The 27,409-nt window shown below is 39.7% G+C and overlaps 1 protein-coding gene across 23 annotated transcripts; it reads right to left on the bottom strand.

The window, feature by feature from the left end:
* Positions 1-663: 663 nt before the first annotated feature.
* On the bottom strand, positions 664-27,250 carry LOC109056105 (paired box protein Pax-2a). 23 transcript variants are annotated; one of them, XM_042737140.1, is made up of 12 exons: positions 26,666-27,247; positions 24,938-25,118; positions 24,660-24,680; positions 24,006-24,203; positions 20,806-20,891; positions 20,545-20,715; positions 19,647-19,691; positions 13,859-14,034; positions 11,789-11,909; positions 4,389-4,490; positions 1,847-1,933; positions 664-1,494 (listed from the first exon to the last, which is right to left on the bottom strand). In XM_042737140.1, exons 1-12 carry the CDS (start codon positions 26,706-26,708, stop codon positions 1,373-1,375), a joined length of 1,353 nt encoding a protein of 450 aa, XP_042593074.1. In that variant the 5' UTR covers positions 26,709-27,247; the 3' UTR covers positions 664-1,372. The 23 variants fall into 23 exon arrangements, with proteins under 23 accessions (XP_042593074.1, XP_042593075.1, XP_042593076.1 ...); XM_042737141.1 differs by having other exon boundaries at positions 24,938-25,115; positions 26,666-27,246; XM_042737142.1 differs by having other exon boundaries at positions 24,938-25,103; positions 26,666-27,246.
* Between the last annotated feature and the right edge of the window lie 159 nt (positions 27,251-27,409).

Here is a 27,409-nt window from a genome sequence, read left to right as displayed (position 1 = left end):
CAGATACAGCAAATAAAATATTAAATATCAAACTAAGTCTTTGGCAAACGTGGTATAAAGTACATTCACTTTACATTTCCAGGAGTGTATGTATGGACCATTTCCATTTCTGTCCTCGGTGGATAAACGTTTGTTGATCCACACAGAAGGGTTACATGCATGTCTACCTCTCAGGACCATAGCCAAACCATAAAAAAATTAAATTAAAAAAGCTGTAAGGCATTTGTTGAACTTGTTGTACAATTGACTGCTAATGATTACTTTGGTACTGAGCCAGCCAGAGTCAAGCTGTCTCAGTTTCACGATACAAAAAGGGTTCTTTTGAGGACTTTTTTTTTAAAGGAATCCACACTGAAGGACATAAAAGGCATATACTAGTTTCTAGCGTATAGCAAGTGTATTTTTGTCCAGTGTGGCTGTTACTTTGTCAATTTGAGTTGACCTTTTTGCTTAAATAGAGCATGTAATCTGACAAACTTTTGAAGATTCAATTGTACTTGTAAATCCAGTAATGCAAAATAGTGCAAACGAGAAAAGAGCGGCACCGATCATGATATTGGAGATTACACATGATAAAATGGAATATCCCGAAAAGGTATGACACACAAATGTACACACGCACACAAACCATCAGCTAAACCAAAACAATAATTTAATATACGGTTTTCTTTTCAGGTCATATACAGCAACAGTTAACGTCTTCTTCAGTGTCTGAGCTGTTTTTCTTTTTTTTTTCTATTTTCTTTTCCCCCATTTTGATTGTGTATCACAGAAAATGTTAAACCATGTTGGTAATTTCATACCACGAGTCAGAGATGGCTTCTAAAACTGTTACACTTGTCTGTTTGACAGAAAATGGAGCAATACTGCAGTTTTCTGCTCAGCTGACACGTCGCTGTTCTGTCCGTGAGAGGTAAGACACTAGTGAAATGGTGTAGGACGAGGGCAAATTACGTTAAAGGCCTCAGGCAACCTTGTGTGTGTGTGTGTGTGTGTGAGTGTGTGTGTGTGATCTGTTAGTGATACTAAATACAGTATGTAAAGGAATGTATTGATTGATTTAAAGAGAGAATGAAAACAAAAAAACAACAACACATCAATTGTTACTTGGTATTTCTTCACACGGTTCGTCTTGTTTTATATCTTGTATAATATATATATTTTTGTAGAATCTTTCAAAGTCTTTCAGGAAATAGTTCAGTCATTGTTCAGTGATTTAGAGAATGAGAGCCTTAGTGTTGATGTTGCGTGAGGGGGGTATAGTCGATGTCTGGGGGGAAACCCGCTGTTGCTTGACCCTCCTAATCCGATCTCGGCCCCATGAAACTGAAGATCGCGTAGCCATCTTCAATCCCTCTGACCTTAACGCCATTCAGACTGGTACGATATGGAGGCCGTGGCCATGGTCCTGCAGTTTGATTGGGTTGCCATGGTAACTAGTGGCGGTCATAGGCAGTGGCAGCAGTGGGAGGGGCGGAGCCCCGGGATGCGGCACTATAATAATAAGGGGAACCTGGAAGTTAACAGAAGAGCGGAGCGTTTGAAACAGCAACACAAGAGCAACACTTACTCCCACTCCTAATCATTTTGCTTATGTAAAATACAATCAGACTATTCTATTATGTTCGGAAACCTTGGCACGCACAAAAACACTTGCGAAGGGCTTATGCACGTCTTAATTTAGAGATGCGGCGTGTTATGACCTCACTTATCAAAAAGAGAAATAAAACTGTAGCTAGTTTAGTAAAGCTGTATGCAAATAATGTCATTGTAAAATGTGATTATATTAATCCCACTTTAAAGTGACTAATCCCATAAGGGATAAGCAAAAAGGGTTAATACTCACTTAATAACGCGGGGTTGCTGAACCGCCAAGCTTCATTGTAAGTTGTGTACTGTGGGTGAGAGTAGGGATTTCCTGAAAAGTCGCTTCCTGAAATCAAACACAAGTGACAGGTTAGCAATAAAGCAAATTGTGTACCTTAAAGGCATATTCATGCATACAGGATGAAATAAAGCTTGACTGTCAGCAATTTTGGAATAATGTTCATCACCACAAAAGGTCAATTTGATTCATCCCTCAAATAAATAAATAAATAAATATAAATATAAATATATATATATATATATATATATATATATATATATATATATATATATATATATATATATATATATATATATATATATATATATTTGGCATTTATGGTATTGTTTTGTTGTGATGACAATGCAGTTGCAAAATGAGTTATACCTTTACACAAAAAAGGCAAGTAAACATTTTTTTACACTAAAATGTTAACATGCTATTTGTTTCCATTTTGTGTCTATACAATTGAAACAGTGAGTATTTTAATGTTTACAGATTTGCCTCTTTAAAGAGCCTTACTGTATACTGAAAAAATGTGAAGGATTTACCTTTAAACAAATAAAAAAAAATTGCTAGTAAATTTCACAAATAATAACAAAAAACCCAAATTAAATGTATACTTTTAAAGTAGAAAGACTGAAATAGTTTATTCCTTGTAAAATCTACTCCAATAATGGTTGTTTTTTTTTACAACAAAAATAATTTTTACAGTGTAATTCAAATTCAAAGGACAAGTAGAAATGAATTTTTAAGGTGAGGTAATGACATATGCTGTCGAATGAGCTTAACTGAATTACTCGAAATATTGCATCACATTAGTTCAGCACATCAGAACTAAAGGAACTGGCATTGTTTCACAGCGCTAGCTAGCAGATGGCCTGCCCTGTCCTCTTTCCTACGCCCTGGTGCTCGGCCATTTTGGCTGAATTTGTTACATTAATCCTGAGCTGGGTTTTGAAGTTTCCTTTCTTTGATTCTGCTGTTGCGCTCTTAAGATTCTCTATTCAAAGACCGCACCAAAAAAAACCTCCTAAAAAACCTCCCCAATGGATTCGTTCTCGCACACACTCTGCCCTTTTTATTCGGCAAAATTCGACTTTCAGGAAGCGGCCCTGTCCATGTCAGTGAGCAATGCTGTTGGTCCCCCACGTTTCTTTCTTTTATGAGACAATAAAGGCTGGGTTTTATATGAAGCTGGTGAGGAATGGCTTTTGCTTTAACAGTGTTTGGGGTCTGTCACTAAATCTTAGTCGTTCGAGGGCCAGATGAATGGAAGTGCACACAAAACCCATGGCTCTAGGATTTAAGAGGATTTCTCAGCCTGTGTGACCAATGAAAATGAATCTTTGATGAAAACATATTTGATGTACCTGTAAAGATATGTTTGCCCAGCAAATGAATCCTGTCACTGAATTAAATTTGCCTCTGCAAACTATTCATGTTTGTGGGCCGTGGAAGCCCAAGACAGACTCGAATCTATCTGAGGCACTCAACGGTGACCGAGAGAAGAATCCCTCTCTGTGTTTGATGTAAAATATTTGTTTTCCAATTTTCGCACACTGCATGTTTGTGCTCGGACTTTGCCAGCGCTGATGTTATCCCCTGGCTCCACGTACAACTGCATTTACACTTTTCCGACTTCTCTGCAGCTCCCCTCAGACCATCCGTTTGCATACGTATGTGTGTGTTTGCGCTGTTTGGGGAGAGGGCACCGGTCTTGCTGCCAGATTGCATCCTGTCCTGGCAGTGAAACTCAAGTCGGGTCCCTCTGAGAGATAGTGATTTAAATATTTACAGGCCTTCCCGCCCGCTGTTTTGTGACCCTTAACTGTTTGCTGTGAACCTGAACTGCAGGTTAAGTAGAGGGGAAAAGAGATACGCTCTGCAGCACTGGAGGCAGGGTGGAGAAAGCTATGTTTATCGATGGCCTGTGAGAGCGTCGAACGGTCCGGGAGAGCGAGGGAGGGGTGTAATGAGCGCTGGAACCCGAGTGGAACTGAGAGGAACTGTCCTATATCCTGCACTTATTGAGAGGCGCTAATTTTCTCCTCAGCAGCCGATAAGCTGAGGCTCCTTCTCAGGTTATTGACAAGTCGAGATCGAGATTCACACTGCCCGCTGTTGTCTTTGCAGCCATCCTGCAATTACGGCTTCTCATTAATATTATGCTCCTCATTAATATTATCCTGTTTAATAAACATTAGCATCACCAGAAATGTCATGGGCAATATGCTTGTGTCACTTTTCTTTCACAACTCTCATTCTTAAAATGTTACCTGGCATTCTACACTAATGTATTCAAACACAATAGGAAGCTCTGGGCCAATGCAAATTAAATATTAATGCTAAATTGTTATCAAATCGCTGTTTTATTTTCCAGGTGCAGCAGTGCAATTTCAAGTTGGCTTTGCATGACCTCAGGTTTCCTGAAGATGATCAATTGCCGAGGACTATTCGCTGAAAATATTACGAGCTCTCTTAAAATTAACGTCCTCGTAAAAATATTAATTACACTTACCAGGGACCATTCCAGCAAGTGTAGAGGTGGGGTAGCTGCCCTGCCCGGTGGGGGGAACGTGAGGTGGGTATCCTGGTAGGGTTGTGCTCGCCATGTCTCGACCTGGAAAGAAAGTCAAAGTTTGTGAGGGCAGCTCCAAAAAAAAAAAAAAAAAATAATAAAAATAATAATAATAATAATAATAATAATAATAAATTCAAATGGGTGCTGGATGTACAGTAATCCTAAAATCTTCATAATACAATTAATAATAATAAAACTGAAGAGGAAAATCACATAGAAATTATGATTTAAAGTAGATGTTCTATATATATAAAAAAAGATACAGTAAGGTCAGTAAACATATTTTGATACATTAAAAATTATGATGCATAAAATAAAGTGTAAAATCACTCCATGCATTAAACTACTTAGTGTTACACCATACACATCAATAATAAAAATACTCAAACATATTGGTTTCCTTAAAAACACAACCCTGTAACCCTTTTCTCTTAAAATCTGAGGAAACTGAAGTCAGTTGTAGCTTTTTATTTGTAGACAAAACACTAGAAATCCCACATGCCGAACATACAGTAGGTAATGATCACCTCTCCATAAATTCACAACTTGAAAAACTGATGAGCCTGCAGAAGCTAAAAACAACTCTCTGCTTTTTTTCTCTTCTAGGTCACTCGGCCTTTTAACTTCCTCTATTACACAGAGTGGCGCTGCTGGCCTGTTTTCACTGAAATATTTTAAACTGCTCGACAGAGAGAAGCACAGAATGCCCACGGCCTGCTGGTGGCATCGCTGCTGCTAAAAAAGCCCAGAACATCACGAGAGTGCAGAGAGCACACTATCTCTATATTCAGTTCTGTAATTGGAGGTGACGGCTAGCGATCCTGCTGGATGTGCTGGCGCAAACTTTACAGCACGTAGGCCTTCGTCAGTCCCGAATGGGCCCTCGCGAGGTCCCGCATCATTGTCTGAAAGGGGACCAGTGAGGGTTGTGGGGGGGGGTGCTACCCCATTCTAGTTACTAATAAGAGAGCTGCCAGTAAGTGTGGCACACTAAGTCAGTAAGAAATGTGAAAATCTGTGTTTTAGTGTGATGATGTGCTTTTGGTTTAATTAATGTGAACAAAGGGCAAATTACAACCAACTGTGTTGTTGTCTTGTTTTTGGTCATTAACTAAAAATATGAGCAAAATTTGCAGTTACAGAGTATGACAGACATACATTTCCACTCACACATTAACAAGCATGTTAGAAATACTAATACAGATACTTTTAATCAAAAAATAAAATCAAAGTACTAGAGACTGGAGAAGAATTAACAGTACTTTTCAGGACTGTACAGGATAGTAGCCGTCTCCAGCAGTGCCATGGAATGTACCCAAATGGATTTTGGAGTAAATTCGATTTTAAATGGCATTTTAAAAAAAAATGTATCTTTTAAAAATGTTGCAATTTTACAGTAAAATATTAGTTTTCTATTTTAATGTATATTTTAAATAGAATAGAAATAGCAAAATATAACAATTTGTAAATTGTTAATGTTTAATGTAATTTATTCCATTGAAAGTAAAGCAATTTTTTTTTACTCCAGTCTTCAGTGTCACATGATCCATCAGAAAGCATTCTAATATGCTGATTTGCTGCTCAAGAAATATTTCTTATTATTATCAGTGTTGAAAACAGTAGTGCTAAACCCTTTTTTTAAGATTCTTTGGTGATTAAAAAGTTAAATACAAAAGCATTTATTTGATATATCTTTTTCTACTGTAAAATAATATAAAAGACTTAACTGTCACTTTTAATCAATTTAATGCATATATGCAAGTAAAAATATTAATTTCTTTAAAAAAAAAAAGAAAAAAGAAAAAAAAAATTCTAACTGACCCTAAACTTTTGAACAGTAGTGTAATACTTAAATGAAAATTAGTTAAAGAGTAATGTTCCCTTCTTTTTGTAATGTCTTATTTTAAGTAGGGCAAATGACCTTGGACTGCCATTGCTGCTGCATCAAACTAAAAAAAAAAGAAGCACGATGCCTTTGGTTGTTTCCCCCTTTACCAGCGCAGGGTACGTTTTCTAATCTTTCTTTGTATTATTATTATTTTATTTTATTTTATTTTATTTTATTTTATTTTATTTTATTTTATTTATTTATCTTTTTTGTAGGGCTGTACCTGCTATAACAGGCTGGCTTGCATACTGGCCGTAGCTGGGGGCGAGATGGGCATAGGCACTGTAGCAGGGGGTGGAGGCATCTACTGACACGCTGGGCTGGAGGGGCAACAGTTCCGCTAGGCCCGAGACTGCCAGTGAGGAAGGGGTGAAAGGAGCCAGGGAAGCCTCATGCGGCTCCTGTTTAACGCACATGGAGGATGAATGTGACTCTGCCAGGTGGAGAAAAACAACAAAAAAGCCACACACACACAATCAGACAATGCACAATCGCTCGCACTCAGCAAAAAAACAAAGATGAATCATGACAGATGGAAGTACTGAATGGAAGCAGTAAAAGAAAAGGAAAATGAAGTTGGCTGACAGTGTTTGGTGTTGTTGTGATGCTACATTGCGTTTAGGAGGAAAAGAAGGATTTATGTGAAGTTACGACTGTCGTGGTGTTCTGACTCAGTTCCTCGGGTGTGTTCAGGAGTTTTAACAGAGCCTCCAGAGGCACACGCTCAGAAAACCACATTTCTACACACACGAGGGGATTTGGTCATGGAAAGCCAGGAAATGTTGCTGTGCACTTGTGCTATGTGAGGGTTTTATGTGTGAACACTGATCCACAAATAATTACATCAAAGATGCTTTAAAACTTTTGCCACACAAATGTGCTGCCAATATTTTTATTATAAAAAATGTTGCAATATTAATGTAAAACTATTTATATTTATTTTTCTTTCTATGACAAAATAATTATTCATTTCTGTTTTTCAGTAAATTTACAGCTGGCAGTAAAGGCATTATTAGTCACAGCATCTCTCAATAAAACATTGTCTCACACAAAAAAATTTGATTTTATTTCTTTTGGTTGCTTGGTGCCAGGAATATATCTCTACAAATTTAGAAGTTTCGACATAATTTATATAGAAATAATTTATTGTGGAAGATTTTGTGTTGGTGTGTGAACATTGTTATAGATGCAATAGTCACTGTAGATTTGATTCACTCACATTGAAAAGAAAAAAATACTGATTCGTAATATCGCAGTGGTTCTCCATACTTGGGAGTATTTGGAAAGTTACAGGCCAGCTATATTTTACTTGCATTTTACCCACTTGGCAAGTGTTTGTATTGAGCCCTGATTATTCATACATGCACACAGAATAGATTAGAACTGATTTTGTTTCTTATAAATGGATCAGAGAAATCTTTGGTTCCATTGTTTTTTTCTATCTAGTTTTTCTGTGAATGAAAAGAAACGTATAATTTGCTCCATAACAGAGACTTTCATGAGTCGTCTATCAACTTTAGATTTATATCTAAATCTAAATAAAGCTACATTTTTATACAAACCTGATTGAAATTATTTATCCATTGAATGAGCTAAAAATGAGCAAATATAAACAGGTAAATCACTTTGAAACTATATCTCTAGAATAGCATCAGCAAACAAAAGCTTGGCTTGCAGATCAATCATGCTCATATTTCCCTAAGGTTCGGAGGTAAGAGTCGCATCTCCAAACAAAAAGCCTGCAAATCGCGACACGGCCCCTACGCATTGCCAGCCGTAATATCATTTGGCTGATGAGGTTTGGCATTTTTCATCTTAGCAGGTTTGCGACTGCAGCTCGAGCAATCAATGTGAGCTCTGTCTTCATCTCTCTCTCCACTCATCCTCTTTAACATCCTCTGCTGTTAACATGGTCTGTGGGGAGGGCTCTCACAGCTTCATGATAGCCTCATTAGCTGTTTCCCAACTATTGTTGTTTTACAACCAAGCTATGAGCAGAGAGTCGCTCATTAAGATAAGGCCTCCTTGTTGTCAGACGCAACCCCGACAACCTGTTCTGACCTAACGCCAGGAAATCAGGCAACTTAACTGGCCTCTTTCCCACACAAATCAATGGCAGAATTTCCTTTCCTGAGTGAGTCTGGGACTAACAGTCGAATCTTCATACAACAGGAGCAGGATAAACATGACAGTTTTTAATCGAGAGACACACACAGAAACGAGGCGGTTAGATGACTATATTTCAGAGAAGAAGATGACGGCCATAAAGCCTAACTTCAAAAATAAAAAACCTTAGAGGCCAATAAAGGAGAAAAGGAAGAGAGGCTGTCGGAGGAATTAGGCCTCGAGTTTTCACGGCCTCTGCTTTGCCGCTGTAAAGCAGACAAGTGCATTCGCTACACTGACCGAAGCCCAGTGTTCAAGATCACTGAACTCTGAAACTAATCAGAGGTGGTGTTGCTTATTGTCCTGGAAACAAGCAAGACCTGCAAAAAGGAAGGCTGTCAACCTCCTGATTACTGAGATGGAAGATAAACACTGGTCTATGTGGAGGCGCATCACATCTCAACACGAACAAGAGCTATAGAGTTCTCCACGTCTGTCTCTCGCTCTCATGAATGCACAGTTTCACATGGGTGAAAAGAGAGAGCAAGAGGAATGACTTCCTTTTTTTAAAACCCAACAGCTCCAGCAAAGTCACTTGCCATAGAGATGAGATAAAAAAAACCAACAACTTATAATCACAGACACTGCAATGTTTTGTAACAGTACTGCAATCTTTGACCTCAATATTCAACATTTTCTCACAGGAAAAAAACGGAATAGACTGCTTCACCCCGATCAATTACAGCAATGTAATGTTTGGACGGCCAAATTGCTTGAATCCCCAATATAAGTTCCTAAAGTCATTCATTATCAAATGTGTGCTCAAAGGTTAGTGTGCTATTGTGAGTCTGAAATAAACATTAATTTGGGCTCTAGGGCCTGCCGGGGCTTCTGGTGACTCAAGACAGAGGCAGTTTGTCACCGGGCCACACATCAGGTACCTCAGTCTAGCCGGCAGCGTGTTGTTTGCTGCTCACTGGAGAATAGCGGGCCACACTTAAAAAATGGCTCTCTGGCGGATATATTTCAGCCGGAGTTCATCAGCAGCATAAGCCGACACAAAGCAGTCTTTTCTTTCACTCTGCCTGCGTATGTTGCTTTTCTGTCTTACTTTTCTTGCTTGTTTTTTTTTTCCTAGACGTGGAGCTCTGTTGCTTTCAGGCCCAGGCGTTCATTTTTTCCTCCCTCTCCCCCCTTCTCCTCTCCTCCCATCTCTCCGAAGAGATTTGGAACAAGGGGGATCCCTTCAGCACCTGCTCAGGTTTTCAGCGGATCGGAGGGGTGCCCATTTACATGGTACCATCCTACTGGCACCAGGAAGACTTCCATTATACGGCTCGGCAGGGACGGCGCTTAAGAATCCGCACTAGTCGTTCATTGTGAAGGTATGTGCAAACGGGCTTTTCAAAAAGCTAGCCATATCTGGACAGCATCCAGACTTTTACTGCAGTTTGAATAAATCATGCCATGGTTTTGTTTTTTTTACTACAGTTAATACATGGAATGTGCAGGACGCATAAGGGCAAGTATTGCCTCTTATAATTCTGAAGCCCTTTAAAACAATAGAAGCACATAAATAAACCCACAACAACTTATCTGTACTTTCTAGGAATTTATATTATAATTTATCTAAAAAAGTATGCATCTATTCCATTATTTAAAGTAATAGACTGTATTACAAGTTTTTTTTTTTTTTTTTTTTTAATTAATTAGATTTCATCGGGCATCATAAATTTCAGTCCAATAGCAAGCCATTTTCAAATGCATTTTCCTTTAGGACTTTAGGTACAGAGCAGTAACCCCTAAAACTAATTGGGTAAACAGTTAACACAAAAAACACGTCTCATATGCCTCGTAGTGCCCTTAAAATTCCAATTTCTGTTTTGTAATGAAGAGTTCATTAATCATTCATCTTTAATAGATTATGCAAATGGCACGACATAAAATCAACAAGATCAATGGCAGCGTGAATTTTAATTGGCTCAGGAAAACATTGCTGGGAATGAGCATAATCTCCAGCTCTATCCAATGAGAGGGAGTAATTTATTCAGAATTGGCTCTCAGTATAAATGCGTGGGGTAATTTAGCACCTCCTTTAACTCTGTCCTTATTCTGATTTCCAGTTTATCACATGCGAGTACACCATAACATTACGTTATTGCATATTTGAACTGCTTTTCTTGCTTTTTTTAATAAATGAAGTTATTACTGCCAAAAGTCATTTAGAATATGACATGGAACAGTTAATATATAAGACTCTCAAGAAATGTCATTTGAGCTTAGACATTCTGAAAAAGCTTTAGAACATAATTACAACTGTGTTTTATTTTTATTTTTTTCAGAAAATGCTGAATTAAGGTTTCCAGGGGTAAGTATTCTCATCATGCATGCATAAACAGACACCATTGTGAAATCATTAACAACAATAAAAACTTAAGCAACCATTTGAAAATCTCTCCACCAGGGTCCTACGCTCTACCAGAAGCAAGAGGTGGTCTGCACTAAGACCCCCGGTGTGTCCCGTCCCAGGTGCAAGAAAGGCCACCTGCCATGAGGGTGCTCCCTAGACCGAGACTGCTTTCATACAAAGGACAAAAACACACCTTTCTTCTCCAGAGGCCCAACTTTCTGGAGGGAACTCTACCTCCCACATATTACCGAGGGGGAAAAAAGCCCTTTCTTTTCACATAACATTATCCAGCTATCATTTGAGAAGGGGGCACAGCAATTTTCAATCATCCTGTCCTCCGCCCACACAGAACTCATTGGCTTTGATGGCTCCTGCATAATTATGTGAATTTTATTAAAAGCTCAGCGTATTAATCTCAGCACGACAGTTGGCTATCAGTAAACTTAACCTTCTCTGAGGTAATAACAGCTGCAACAATGAAACAATATTTCAATTAGCCAGGCTGACATTAACCACCGCATACCACGAGAAAAAAAATAAATGCTGCGGCATTAAAAGGCCAAACCGTGCTAGGCCGCCATATTTCTTTCTGAGAACTATGAGCTGAAAAAAACATTTCAGTACACAATGGTGAAGTAGTAAAACAATTCATTGGTTTTTGAACAGTGACACCGGCCGACAAATCTCCATAATCAGTTCTTGCATGCAAGTAACAGCGCCTGTCTGTTTCGATCGCTCCTTTCTTACATGGCCCCTCAGAGCAGGCAGCACTAATCCATCCACTTTAGATCAACATGTCACATTCTACTCTCACCTGTCCGCTCAACTTAAAAAGCTCACTTTACCACATAAAACATTCACATAGTCTAGAATATGAACGTAATATGCCAGTATTCTAACGGTCAGCCGGGACGGTGGATCCAGCGCTCTTACCTGTCACTACTGGGTAGCTCTGTGAGACGCTGGAGCCCAAATCTGAGCTGACGCTGGTTGACAGACTGGGCTTGACTTCGTCCAGTCCAGGGTTCAGTGCTGGTAGCGAGTATTCATTAGCCTGCCAATGAGGGGAGGGGACACTTTAAGTAGATATATCTTGGGATCCAAGCATCACTTTTAAGGTGTCCAATTAGAAAGCTTTCTTCCTCTGAGCTGCCAGTCCTGTATTATTTTATTTCTCTCTTCTTTTTATGATATTTCTTATGATTTTAGGAAAGTGGATTTAATATAGCGGCTGCTCAGTTACTTGGCTTTGTAAATGGGCACCTGAAATCCAGCTGTACTAAAACTTGCACATTATTTTTATTTCCCTCAGTCAGTGCATGTGGGTTTTGGTGGAGTTAATGTGAACTGTGTGTGCATACATTAAGGATGTGAGCGGGACAGAGAGTAGGATTTGGAACAGACTGAAAGGAAGGGGTGTCAGCTGTCTCTTTGTGCTTGACTGCAGTCATTCCCCTGACCAGCCAAGGGAGGAGACGGGTGCGCTTTGTTCGATTACCAACATGGCCTCGTTTCGAGACCATTTGTAATTGTTTTCTTAAGGATGAGAAAATGATGACACGAACATAATCCTGAAACAGCTTTCTGTTATAATTTTTAAATGCTAAAACATTGACGCTTACATTTGTTGGATTAAGTTGCATTTGAGGTAATTTGTGGTTACTATGATTTTCTTTCTTTGTAACGAATGCAACAAATGATAGCACATTTCCGGCTACCATTGTTCCTCGTGTATTAAACTGTGAGCGTACATATGTCCGTATACGTCTGCATGCGTGTGTGTGTTCGTGCATCTGGCACCACAAAAGGGCTGGTGTCCCAATGGGAAATGCTGTGACCCCAGACTTGTCTGTCTCTATTCCAGATAAACTCTAATTGTCTGCTACAAATGTTCAGTTGGCCAGTAGCGGATGTTCCTCTCTATTTGGTCTGGCCTCAGATGCACAACAGCTATTTTATCATGCAGATAGGGGCAAGTTGGGCGTGGGGCAACTGAAGAGCCATCTGAAAAGGATGACCAAATGGCTGGCAGAAGTGTGGGAGGGGTGAGCCCATTGAGTTTAGCATTTCCAAAATGGCTTTTTAATGCCCAGCCACAAACACCAGACATGGCTAATAGGTCCGCTCTTTCAAGAGTTAAAAAGGGGGCACAAAATGGACCAATAAATGGGAATGTAGTCTGATTAATATTACATTAAATTAAAAGTGATTTTTCTGGACTGTTCCAGGGCTGTTTTTTCCCTCACACTTAGCCTCTTTCCTTGCCTTTTTTAATACCTTCTTGGCTTCTCTTTGTGATTGCAAGTCATTTCCAATTCGTTTTGGTATTGATCTTCCAGTAGAAATCAGTTTTGTAATTAGCTCCAAATTAGGCCCTCTACTAGGGGTGAGGGCTGTCCCCCTGATTTATCACCAGTGTAATTCTCTGCGATCGGAGAGAAATTAAAATGAACTCAATTAGGCCACTGCTTTTGCTTTAAGGGCCTCTACTTGGAGTTTCAAGGGAAAAAATAATAGTCACTGGTTGTTTGATAGTATAATGAAAGTAAATAAAGCTTATCTCCTGTAATAAGCCGAAAGCTTTAAATAAGAGCTTGTATATACAAGGTGGAGTTTTTTTTTTTTTTTTTTTTTTTTTTCAGAGCATAATTTTTCATGAGACTGAAGGTTTGTCAATTATTTTTTGTATTCGTATCAGTGGATTCATGTTGATGTGCAATTATTAAAAACTAAATTAATCTGGCTTTAATGCACCTTACACTATTTAATGCATATATTAGTGATGCTTGGGCAAGATGCATCAGTTAACATTTGTCTGGGATTAAATCGTATGGTGACTTGATTTCACTAGTTCATCTTAAGAAAAATAAACATCTGTCGGTTCGAATGAGCTCTGCTGTCCGCTCACAGTCTGTTTTAAAATTAGTACTGCAAACAATCTCCAGATTTTTTGTTTAAGATTTAATTTGTTAGTATTCGTCCATTTGCCTCAATATTACTAACCTGCTCTGGCTTGATGTGTTCTGACGTAGGGAAGACGTCGGGGTATGACGGCCGCTCAAACACCCGATCCAGAGCCTCCAGCTGCTGTTGAGTGAAGGCATCAGCCCTCAGGTGCTTCCGTAAACTCTCCACACTACCCTGAGAATCACTGTTTGGGCCAGAGCCATCTGAACCATCTATAAGAGGAGAGAGGGACAATGCCACATGCTAGTACCAGTCGTTATCGTCCCGTTTCTTCCCAGGACAGGCACCCCATCCCGCCCTCCCCGCACCCACACAACAGCTATGTCTAGTGCTATAGTGCACCTCTCAGCACCACTGGATGAAAGATTGGAGTATATCAAGCTCAAATTCAGTCAGCGCTAGCCTCAAACTGATTCTAATAGCTGTGGAAAGATAGAGCACATGAGGCTGGGAAAGAAAGAGAGAAGGAAAGATGTGGACGGTGCAAAGTGGGAGAGAGAAGACCCACACCTCCCCCCTCCCAGATCAGCATCAGCACCGTCATCATCTGATAGGCCTGCAGTAATTGATGGATTACCTTCAGAGCAAACATATACTCGTTGGGAACGCCATGTGTTTTAGCGTGAGCCACCTTGTTCTCTTTCCCATCAGTGGGCTGGTGGAAAATGGGGAGCTATTATTTAAAAGGCACAATTTCCTTTAGAATGTAATGCTGCTTTCACTTTCAGATTGCTTTTCCCTGGAAAAATGGGAGGCCAGTGCCGGCTTGAATACAATTACACAGCTTGACTGCCAGCTTATGCATTTCCCTCCATCTCGCTCTCTATAAACAAATGAACAGTTTCCCCTCAGACCGTGACCTCATCACCCTGCCGAAGCAGGTAGCCTTCTTTCCCCGGCTCCTCATTTTGCTATTCCGGAAGCCCTTCCGCAAACATTCAGCAAACGTTCGTGCAACCTCGGCAGTCACACCGGCAGCCTCTCGTGTCTCTGGTGGTGGAGGGGCTTTTTTTGCTCCCTTACAAATCTGTCATTCTAAATTTGCAGCAGATTATGTTCTCTCCTCGGCGAGAGCGTAGTGATATATGATATGCAAGGCCTCTATTGATTGCCTGATCTGGTGGTAGGAGAGAGGCGAAATGAACTTGAAATGAACATCATGCCTCAACTCATTGTGCGTATAATACTCTACTTAATCCCACATTTTTCTGTGCTATGGAATTCAATTGATCAATCATGTTCCACTGATAGTACCATTTCAGGGGCTTTATTGCCATTCTACCCACCAGCTTGACCTTTTTTCAATGGCTGAGGCCACAGGATGAACTGACTTTCAGGAGAAATAGATCCACAGAGAGGTCTGATAAGAGACTTGGAGATATTACGTGTGTGAGTGTGTATTTAAGCTACACTAAGGTGCCATTTTTTCTCTTCCTATTAATTCAAGTTGAGGTTGTTTTGTTGCGTTTTTTTCTCTTCGCATTATCTGAGTCATTCCATATCTGAGTGCAGGCATTTTTTATAGACAGCTCCCTTGGGGGCCTTCTATAAGGCTCCGTGTTGTTGCCATATAAACCTCAATTGTTCTCTTTGGTACAGAAGAAAATAGAGTCATTAATTACTTTCTATCAGCTGGTCTAAGTGCAAACTGCGATCAATAAGCAGGCGTTCGTCATTTGCTTCGGTGCAGCATGTTTCCCATACTCAAAAGCCCAAAGCACGCAGGGCTGTTAGTTTGACCCGAAGCTGCGGTTTGAGCTGTGGGGGCTGGGCTGCTCTCCGTTACATTACAGTTAGGGGAGATTTAGGTTAGATCAAGGTTAGATCAGCATTTCTCACTGGAATTTTTTGAACATTTAACAGTGATACAGTGTGAATGCGGTGATGCTGTCTAGACTATGTACAGTATATGGCTCCTGTTTTCATCAGTGCTCGTGCTATATTGATTTCATTTGAACACTTGAGTGTGTTTGTTTTGACATCCAACTGCATTAGCACTCTGGTGCTATGGGACTAGAGCTCTGTCAGATCAGATAGCCAGAGTCCATAAAACAGGCCTCCCCTGGGCTTCCTCCTCTGGAGAGTCCAGTTCAAATAAAACTAAGAACAAGAGACAGTCAAGGGCTTATCATGGTGAACTTGTCATTTTAATAGATGCACTGTACTTAGTCAATGTCCATACGTGTAAGTGCTTTTGAATATTTTAAAGTGGAATGTCCTAAATTTGTGATATAAATTCTGAGGGAATATATTAGGTTTAGGAAGTGTGTGTTTAGGGTTGACTGGGCAGGTGTGACATTCTTTTAAGAGAACAGTGCTGAGCTTCCTGCTTTCATCTCATCAGATAAGGCTGGTTTGGATGAGAGAGCTTTTTGAAAAGCAAATGAGGGTCTCATGACCCCTGTGACCCTTGACCTGATAACACATTAACTTATATAGGGGTAGTTCACCCAAAAATAAAACCTCTGTCATCACTTTCTTCTGTTAAAATGTTTTGAAGAATTGTTGCAATGTTTGGGACCCTATTGACTTTCACTGTATGGATTTAAAGAAAAAATATAAAGGTTTTAAACAACATGAGGGTGAGTAAATAATAGAATTACATTTTTTGGATGAACTGTCTCTTTAAGCCTGGAGTTGAGTGTTCCTATTTAAAAAATTTTTTTTTTCGATCTAACGAAAAAGTAACTTTTTTATACTTGCTCAAAAACTAGGAATTTATGTGGGTTTGCACTCATTATATAGGCTGGAGAAGCAAATAGGAAAAGAGGCTTGGCACCCCTATTTATGAAATCTATGGTGCTGCAAGGCTGCACAGCACATAACTAAATCAGAAGAAGATGAGACAATGGGAGAAAGAACAAGAGAGAGATGGAGCGAGAGAAAGAGCGAGGTGGCAGCAGCACAACCGGGGTTGTTAATTTCCTGTTATGTTACAGCATGTTTAAAGGCTTTATAAATTCAATTTAGCGTTGCTGAGCAGTGTGCAGGCTGCAAGTAGGAGCTGCACTTTCTCTCCTTTTTTTTCTATTCTCAGGCTACCGCTGTCAGCATGGGTTTCTCCTCTTACCCATAACACACATTCTTTACTGTACTCACACTCGGTCCGTCATTTAGCACATCGGCCTCATGTGATGCAGCGTTCTGGAACGCAATTAATGAATGCGTATCTCCCTCGCTCTTGCTATCTTTCCTTTTAAAATCTGCGTAATGCGGCGCACCATTAATTCTCAGCATCAGCGTTCATAATTGACTTTTCCCTGACATTATTCCTCCTCGAGCGAACCACCCTGTCCTTACATGTTTTCGTGCTGCAGATTTTCAAGTTTGAGCTATCGGCCAGGCCGGGGCGGCGGGTCTGCTTGAATGCAGATGTATCAGCCGAGTGGGGGCATAGACCTTTTGTGTCCTTTGATAAGGAGCCCGGCACCTTCTTCTCTGCCGGTTACGCTCTGCAGCCTCTCTCAAATCTGGTCTTTCTCTTTCATACAGAGGCTATCATCATGATGAGATCGGTGGGATGTTCTTATTCGATTTAGACTGAGGCCAATCCATTTCTTGGTTTGGATGTATTTCATTTCTATTCTTTTTTAAAGTAGAATCCATATTGACACAATAGAATCTCACAGGCCATGAAATGGAAGCACAGGTTAAAGCATTCTAGCTGTGGGCCAAACTATTTTAGCATGGGGATTTGAAGTGTGTTGTCGCTCACTCTTAAAGCAATACTTTTAGATGAACAAACAAGCTATAAGTGAAACTTTTGCGTTCTTGTACCACAATGGCACGGATGTAATCTCTTTATCGCGCTAACGTCAAATAAATACGCCGCTAGGCCTTATAAATCAACCCACTTTCATTTCTTTCATGTGAATGCATGCTCCCACAGCTGATTCAAGTGTCAAGTCTGTGTTTTTGCACACAAAATTTATTGCAATCGGCCTACTCCCTATGTAAGTTATGTTTGGTTTCATACAGATGGAAGAGAGCCGGGTCACACCAACCTGCTAATCAGCTGACGCAAGGACAGGTGAGAACGAAACCGCGCGGAAATAAGCAACTTGTGCCTGTACCGCTAGTAATTAACTCAGTTCATTCATTTGTGTCATTTTGTAACAAAGTATTAACTTTGACAAATGAGAAATCCCAAACAGGCTTAATTTCCCTCTTTTGCCATTAATGCATTTGGCAAGAGAGGCATTCTATTTTCCATAATGATATACACAAATAAATCTGGCAATGGATTGAAGGGCCTGTGAAGGCAGCAATAAGGTTGAGGCGCATTCTCTGTGCTGGCATAATTGGTATCACTGCTTGCAGACATATAAACCAATCTTTACACAGATAGGGCTGTGTCTCTCTCTTCCCCTTTAGGCTATTTCTTTTGTCTCCTCAATAGCTTGCACATCCACGATAGAGGAAGGGGGTGCTAATTTGTGAATTAATAGCTTTTCTCTGCAGAATTGCAAATTCTCTTAAATGTCACTATGTTCAACTTGCAGGGAGCTATTGCCACCAAAGAACTAATCTTGGGAGGCTCCCCCCAACCCCTACCTCCCTCTCCCTCTCTCCTTCCCTTCCTCCGACGGTCCGCGCCACACCAAACGTCACCCGTAGCCGGCGAGCAACACGCTACTTTTAATTTGCAGTAACACATGAAAATGACAGATTAATGACTCTTATGACACCTGTGTCCCTGAAGCTCCTCTTGCAAAGACCTGGTGTACATAACACGTGTCACACTACATTATCTCCATATCACTCATGTAATGGGGACCTTTTTTTTTAAAAGGGCATTAGCATCATCAAATATAAAGACTGAGGAAGACTACATCTTTTAAATCAAACGCTAACGCTTTATACCGCCCCAGAACTGGCTGGTTTTAACCTCATTTCACACGTGTTTCAAAGTGCATCATGCGCAGCTTCCTAAAATCGGATTAGCATATTTCTGTTATGTCATCATCTAATGAAGGGAAGATTGGCTGTGCCCAGCCAAATAAAGCTCAGGTAGCCCAAGGCTGCTGGGCTGCTATGAAATTGAAACCATACACTGGCTGTCGCTCTGCCTCCCTGATGTCTCGGTGTGAAATAAGGGCTAAGTTTAAATAACACAAAGCTTTTTAGACATTTGGCACTGTATCAAATTACCAGCCATGAGCTCTTCATCAGGGACACGGCATGACATATGCCCTACAAATGTCTCGGTACACCTTGAGAGACCTGCATAAGGTCGTGTGATGCCAGAGGAGGGAAACGCATTGGCAACGATGGGAATATTTACTCTAGTCATTATAATGAAAGGTAATCCTCGCTGAAGTGGTATTAAATTTGATATTGCGCACACAAGTAAACTTGTGTTTTCCCTCCTAGTGTTTTATGATGCAATTACACCCAAGCCCTTCATCCACTCTTCACGTCGTGTCAGTTCTAATCAAACTAGGAATAACTACCGCCGCTGCCGTTTGGCTGGGTAATCCCCTCTCGCTTATGTTATGTCCCTTCTCAGTTTTTAGGAGCAAACGGCCTATGACAGTGACAGAGGAAAAGCCCCACGACGGTCTCAGTAAGAGCTTGCCACGCTGTAGCAAATGTGATTTGCCACAGTCGTTTTCTCGCAGTGTTTATATATGATCCAGAGCTCTCTCCATAAAGATATCATTAAGCGTCAGTGCGCTCCGTCTCGTCCCCCTCCCCTCGACACACAACCCTACACGTACATGTGCAAACACACACACTCACACACACCCTCACAGAACACTTGATCAGACTCGAGTGGCTCGTGATTGAGCAAGCAAAGAGAAGGTGGGCTAACGGAACTTACAATATCCTATTTTCCTCCCATCCAAGTGGTTGCCACTCCAGAGAACTAAAGAGATGGAAACATAAAAGAAGCAAGTAGCCCTGCTTTGATAAATGTTTTAAGAGATCATTTCCAACTGCTTCAACCTCCCTCCCTTTGACTACAGCACTTTCTGTGTTCCCATTCGGCCCGGTGCCACATGGATGTTTATTCACTAGAATTCAAAAGGCGATTGTATGAAGAGCCGATCAGCCATTAGGCCTCAGGCAGTATGTGCCCTCTCATTTAGAAAAGGAGAGAGAATGTTGGCATGAGAAGGTTGGCAGCCCCCATTTTGCCACTATTTCAATTCTTCAAAAGCAAAAAATACACAGCCAGAAAATTGTGAGAAATTAAAACGTCAGAATATGTCTTTAGAAGTCAATTATAAATCACACATCAGGCCATTTTTGCATTGCATTCTGCATTTCCAGTCGGTTCTAAGCACATTTCCTCATGCATCTCTTATATTTACGTTGCTGATTTATTTGTCCTCATTTCGTTGACCTGTATTATTTACAAACAGCATAAAGCTGTACCCCTGACACACTACCTAAGCGTTATGCTGTCATGATTCGGACCAAATGATATCATGTAGGCATATTCTTGTTTGCGCAGAGCTACTGTATCATCAAATAAAATGTGCTACAGCCGTGCAAACACCATAGTATCAAGCGGCTGAATGAAATAGTCCAATCTGCTTTACTACATAACAAGTCACTTGAGAGCGCTTTTTTCTTTTACAAAATGCTTTGTCCAGTGCTATCAAAATGCCATCTTCATCTCCCCACACAAATTGGAAATTACAGGGGGCTGTAGAGAGGCCTAGAAAAGGAGTGAAAGGGGAATAAAAGCGATGGAGAGAAATCCAGTCTCTTACCATCATCGCGTTTTCTCTTTTCGCCGTTGGAGCGAGGGATTCCTAGGATGCCATTAATAGAGTAGGACCCCACGGGGTCATTGGAAGCGCTTGACACAGGTGGGGAGGCTGTGCTGGGCACTGAAAGAGCACAGGAATAGGTTAACGTATATGGAGTGCTCTCAAGATCACCTTAAAAGAGAATGAATTAACATTAGGTCACAGGCGTAATTGATGTCATTACGATTTTTATGTTTATATGCAAAATATATGCTGTCTCACCTATAGTGTGTCCCGCTGTGGTGAGAGGCGTTCCTGTGCCGTCGGAGGATGGATGGAAAGGCTGCTGAACTTTGGTTCGAATTATCCTACGAAATGACAATTAAAAGAAAATGATGAGTCAAAGTTGCAGCTGGTTGGCTGGATCACTTTACGGTAAGCTTTCACACAGCCTGATGCGACCCAATGCATGTGTAAAACTCTAGTGTTGTTTTGGGGCCTTCCTATATAGATGCACTGATTCTGTCACAAATAACCAATCTAGGGGTATTAGGGCCAATCATGGAGTAGATGTGTGAGGCAGAGTGGGAGCTACCGCGGAGAGAGTGGATTCAATCAAATGGGATCCCATCTTTAGAAATATGATAAAGTCCCACTACCTCAAAGGTGTGATATGGGGGAAAGTCTTCATTGCACTTTGGTCTGAATGATCTTGCAAACAAAGCATGAAATCACATCAATTCACCTCAATGATGAGCTTCACTGCCTCGAACTGGCCTCAGCTTTAATAATCTCCCTCTCTCTCCCTCTCTCCTTCTTTATCTATCTCAATCTCTCCCTCTATCCTTCTCCTCCTCACCGAAGCAAGTGAAGATTGCTTGTAGAGTGTAGATACTGACTTCCCAGATCTGACATTTTTTTCTAGCACAAACATTCAGGGGTGCCAGTGCGGATAAGGCCCTATTGATTGGGACTTGGGGATAAAAAAAAGTTGGGAATTAGAGGAAGAGAAGAACAGATGCAAATGGAGGGCTATAAATTACATGTGACAGGAAAGCAATAGTGTCTCATTTCTTCACCAAAGCCCACTGCAGCATCTGATGTCTTTAATCTGGGACACGCTTTTCAGTGAAGAAGCGGTCACCTTATTCCAGGAATACATTTATACTCATTGGCTACACATTTTCATATTTGTATAAACTATAACATGGATGTAAATTTCATTATTAAGGAAATCCTTATTCCATATGTGCTGATGACTTGAGTGAAGTGAACTGGCAATAATTCATTTGAAATATTTTAAGTAAAAAAAAAAAAATCTATTTAAGCATTATAAGTATTGTGTGAATTTTTTAACAACCAACCAAACAGTGATTTAACCCTACGATTTGCATTAATCACACAGATTCAATAGCTTGGATCCATGCTCTTGCTATCGAATGAGCTATTTGGAAGGTGTGAATTAATGACTTGCCAGGGTGCTGAGAATTCCCTGTAGAAATATTAAAATATGAATCGATGCTATTGAAAGGACGCTTAGGATTCAGGGGATAGAAGGGCTCAGAACTGGTTGTGTGCCAGTGACTTCATGCTGTGAGGAGGACACAGAGAACACCCCAGACAGTGTGTAATCTTTAATAATTCATGCAGAGAAAATGTGCTTAAAGCTGGGACATCTCCTAATGTCAACAGAGCAGAGGTCAACCTCTTAAGCGCTCAGTGCATGAGAGTCCTGCCTCTGAAGTCTGCTCACTGGTGAGGGAATACTTTTAGACAGAGTACAAGAACACCTGTTTGAAATGGCACAAGCTTGACAAGGCGACTGCAGCCTGTGTTAAATGTTCTTTTATGATCATAGGAAGTGTTAAAATATTGTATTTGCATTTTGTTTGCACTTGCCTGCTTTCAGCAGTATCAAAGTTAAAGAACTGTGTTCTTGTAACCCAGTTCACTTCAAAGCATAGCCCTCACTGATGTTTACTGTAGCAAATCCTATTTTATCAAATAATACAGGCAAGTTTATAAATTATTAGCTCAGGCAGTTTTATCCTACGTGTTCCTATGGGCACAGAAAACCCAACTTTGTATGATTCATAATAGCAGTTGAAATAAATTCCAGCTACATCATTATACATATTAATTTTGAACATAAACAGAGGTCCTTACAATGGCCTCCTTTGAGATGACAACTTGAACAACATTGGAAATGAAGGTTTATTGGCTCTTCTTTCATGTCATTAATGCAGATTAAAAATTTACCGCATACATGTGTTGAGACCTGTTCAAATTGCCCTTTTTAAGCAGCCATAGTGCATGAAATGAATTTTTTCAGCCTCTCTCTCCCCCGGTTTTTTTTTTTTTTTTTTTTTTCTAGGAAATGTCTTGTGTGGGTCGGCCCATGATCTCTCTTCAGCTCATTAAAATGTAATGCTGCTGGCCAGCTCTATGGAACAGTGCCTCCTAACCAAAGTTCATTACTCCTGCTTGCAGGTAGGCCTTTTTCACCTTGTTCTTCCACTCTTCCGCTCCCCTCCCACCACCACGGCTCCATCTCACTTGGGATAGTCTTGCTAGCCTTTGTATTTTAATAAGAAATAAGAAAAAGAATAGTAACTAATTGTTAGGACTTTTTATTTTCAGCTGACTGATTTAATGTAGGTAGGCATAAGCAAAGTGGGGTTGCATATGATCTCCCTTGCATTATTTACGATAACATAAGAACTACAGGACTTGTTTGTTAGTCCTTGCTAAGTTTAATAGCTCACTGAAATTGCTGAGGTAAAAGCCCAGTTACACACCCACCGTATTTCAAATGATTAAATAATTTTACTACACTTTTGTGTTTAATAATAATAATAGTATAGTAATAATAATTATTATAATTATAATTATTATTATTTTATTAGTTAAAATAAGTAGAAAATATAAAAAAATACACATCGCCTTTTTTCAAACCCGTTTAAATAGGCTACCTTAACTTTATGTGTTGTGTAGCCTACTATATATATATATATATATTCCGTATAACGCAGTGATGTCTAGTCGCGTATTTCCCAGTGCAACTGGATCTGGTTACAGAGTATTGATTGGTTTTCAGCGAGACAGATGTGATTTTCGCGACCTCAACTATAGATCCTCTGCAGGCTGTGGACAGATTTGGGATTGAATTGCACATTTGAGACCACCCTGAGAGCAAGAATAAAAACAAAACAAAACAAAAAAATCAAAATAAACTCGTCACTCTTTGATTACGCATCGTCAATTGGAAACGATGTGTAGTTTTCTGTACAAGGCCTGTAAAGGGTTTTCAAATTAGCTGATGATAATTTGGCCGTAAGTGTTAGGATTTGCCGTTTTAATAACAGTAATGCTGAAGGTCAGTAGAGAACGGAAATAATAGTTAGCTATGTTTTGTCTGACATCATGCTTTTTGGATTAATTTGAAATTTCAAAACTGAAAATCGAAATTCAAATGGCTTTACCTGTTTATAGATGAAACACTTGGTACTGTGTCATTGTCACAAACGCCCTCGGCCAGGAGTCGGTCTCTGATCTCCCAGGCGAACATTGTGGGATTCTGCCGCTTGTATTCTGCGATTTTATCCACAACTTTGGGCGTCGCCACTTTTGGTTTGGACCCCCCAATAACTCCAGGTTTAATACTGCCGGTTTCATAGTATCTAGAAAAAGATGAACGATAATTCGTTATTTAAAAAATCCCTTACATGTCAGAGTAATGGCGTTTCTTTCTTTCTTTCTTTTTTCTTTGTTTGCTAGCGTGTGGCATTGAGCATATTTATAAACAGTGCGTTATGGATACGGGTCATAAATAGTTATATAATCTATTAATTTAATGTATTAATTAATTATTTATTTTTTTGAGTTTCAAATGATCAAGTGTGAATTTTTTTCCCAGCCCTTGCGACGGGAAAATGTGTCATTTTTATTTTAACACCTATATTTGATATGTTTTCCGTGTTAAATCATTAACATTCGTATGCTGCGATCTAAAATCGTAATCATCCATTTATCAAACGGTTTCTATAGCGACTGATATGTCCCATGCACCCCACGATTAATACATGCCACCAACACATATCTCATAATTTCTAAGGAACATTTAAAGTGCAGAATACCTTATAAGATCCTTTTGATAGCTGAAAAATATTTCAGAAAATTCAAAAATCTATAACAGTTTCCTAGAAAACATATCCTTCCTTCTCAACAATGAATTTAAGGTCAGAAATGTTTAATATTATACTTTTCCACTAAAAGGGAAAAACTTATTAATACGACACATAACAGTACAATAATGTTTAAGATGTTTATTTACATGAAGCAAACATTTCATTACTATTGTTATTTCTACACGTGTATAACTGGCCAAATTTACTGCATCTGTACTTTTTCATACCTTCCGAGAATTTTGCTGACACAGCCATGGCTGACCCGTAGTTGTCTTGAGATGTCACAAGGTCTGACTCCTTGGTGCGCGAGCTCCACGATTCTTTGCCTGACCACGTCAGGTAGGGGTCTGCCATTCACAAACACCCCTCCTAGCTGGTTCACACCGCCGTGCCCTATATGGGATACAACAACACAGACACAAAAAGCATAACATTACATACATATAGAAGATAGGCTGTGCCGTTAACATGCTACTATACAGAAGCGTTTAATTTTCTCTTTCTCCCCTCACCCTCTGTCTTTCTCCCTTTAAACACTCTCCGCACGGAAGCGCGCACGCACACACACACACACACTACCTGTGCCAATGTGGACAACGATAAACAATAAGATAGTTGGGCTATAATGTTTATCTTAACTAAGAAACATTATGGAAAATGTATCCGTAAAAGGTCTTGACGTCCCAGTACTTTTTTTTTTGGTACTATGACAATAGGCCTATTTAAAAAAAAATAAATAAATAAAAAATCGGTTGAAAGGTTTACGCGGCGACAGTTAATGTTTTTCTCATACAGTTAAAACAAATTCATTTTGCACGTCGGACAGTAGGCTATAGTTTTTAATTTATAGTTAGTTCAATTAATTTCTTTATGCTCATAGATATATTTTGTCAGCACAGTAGCATGATATCTACTATTGTAATAATAATAATAATAATAATAATAATAATAATAATACACACATAACCATATTTTTATTCGCACATTAATGATCGTAAACACTGGCAAACGTCATGTGCTGTTCTACCCATAAGACCCGCTGCAGTTAGGTAGTATTTTCCTCTACTATTCCATTGCAGCCAAACACATGTCGCATAGATTATGTTTCAACCTGTTTAATTTTCCTTGCACAATTATTGTAAATAATTAAAAAGAGCTTTGATAACTCATATTACAACCATGGAGTAGGCTACTGCAAAATAATTAAGAATTAATTATTTAAATTAGACCCAGGCCTTCCGTCATCTTGTTACAATACGGTGTTTTCAACAAATATCGCACAAACAACTCTTTTAAATTATTATGGCAAAAATCAAGCATTTTCTCTGATTTTTAAAATGTAGAGCACATTTATTTCCATAAGAAATTCATCGCTTTAAAATGCAGAGTTTTTAAAGGCAGTGTTTTGTAAAATAATTTAATATTTTGCAATTCAACTGGTATTATTGCCTTGGCACATGTAAGACATTTCTGGCGATTTTGATTTATATTTATATTATTGCTGTAACTACATCTGTTGCCATCCCACATGTACCAGTAATTTACTCAGCTACTGAACTTAAAAATAATATATTGTTTATAATATCATAATCATTTACGTTTTACATATACAAGGCAGGATAATTAATTTTAAATTAAGCTAAATAATATAATCGACTTTTTGTCGCTCGGAACAAGCGATTTAAAGGCCGCTAAATATAAGAAGCGATCCTATTTTTATTCTCGGTGACTACTTTTCGTATTCGCTTTGCTGAGCGTCAAGTATAAAATATTTAAACAATAATTTCCTACATTTCTTGTAAGAGCTTTGGAAAACTTAGTAAGAGTAAATCGCTTAACGCGCAAAGGTTATATAGTCTTACAAAGCCAACTCTACCGAAACGATGAAAAATTTAGACTTTATTTATGCTAACCGATGTAAAGATTTTTAAGGAAAATACTGATATTTTACTCACGGTGCATCGCCGAGAAGGGGTCTGCTTTGCAGTGAATATCCATGGGATAGCAAAGGAAGGAAAGATAATCGACTGAGGTCGCCGTCTCGCCTTGATTATGTAGCTTTAATTGGAATTAATAAAGATCGCTATCCGTTCAAAGCGCAATGCTTCCGATGTCAGTGTTCAGAAGTTCTTCAGCGCGCGACGAACTTTATCTGGTGCTGATCAGTCCATTCAGTGAAGACACGAGGCTGGTCAGGTGCAGATCATGTCCTGCACTGGTCTCTCTCTCAAAAAAAAGAAACAATCTTTTACGCAGGAACGTTAGCGTAATCAGTCGTTCAGTTAATATTTGTTTGCTACATATTTAAGGGAACGCAAGCATTAGTGGTTGCGTCTCCTCCAGTGTCCTCTGATGAAACTGCAGTGTAAATTCCTCGATATGGAGAAGCGTTTCTGGTAAAGTCTGAGGGGTACAGTCAGATTCGAGCGGGGATGACAGGAAAAAACATGGACACGGCGAGTGTCTTTCGGTCCCCCTCTCTTCAAGAATGGGATGTGCCTGTTAGAAGCTTTGGGCTGAGACTGAAACCCCTCTTCTCAGTGTGTCTGTTTCTAAAAGCTGCAGTCCACCGCCCCCCTCCTTCCCAGATCCCCCCTCGCATAGAGATGGATGACATGTCAGACAAAGGCAATAGATTCCAACACTTTGTGATTCGCCAACGCAAAAAGCTGGAGCACCAAATGAGGAGGTCTCTTCAT

Source organism: Cyprinus carpio, chromosome B13 (assembly GCF_018340385.1).
Source record: "Cyprinus carpio isolate SPL01 chromosome B13, ASM1834038v1, whole genome shotgun sequence".
In the NCBI taxonomy this organism is placed as follows: domain Eukaryota; kingdom Metazoa; phylum Chordata; class Actinopteri; order Cypriniformes; family Cyprinidae; genus Cyprinus; species Cyprinus carpio.
The sequence above is the reverse complement of the archived record's forward strand: the minus strand, read 5'-3'. Positions and strand labels throughout refer to the sequence as shown.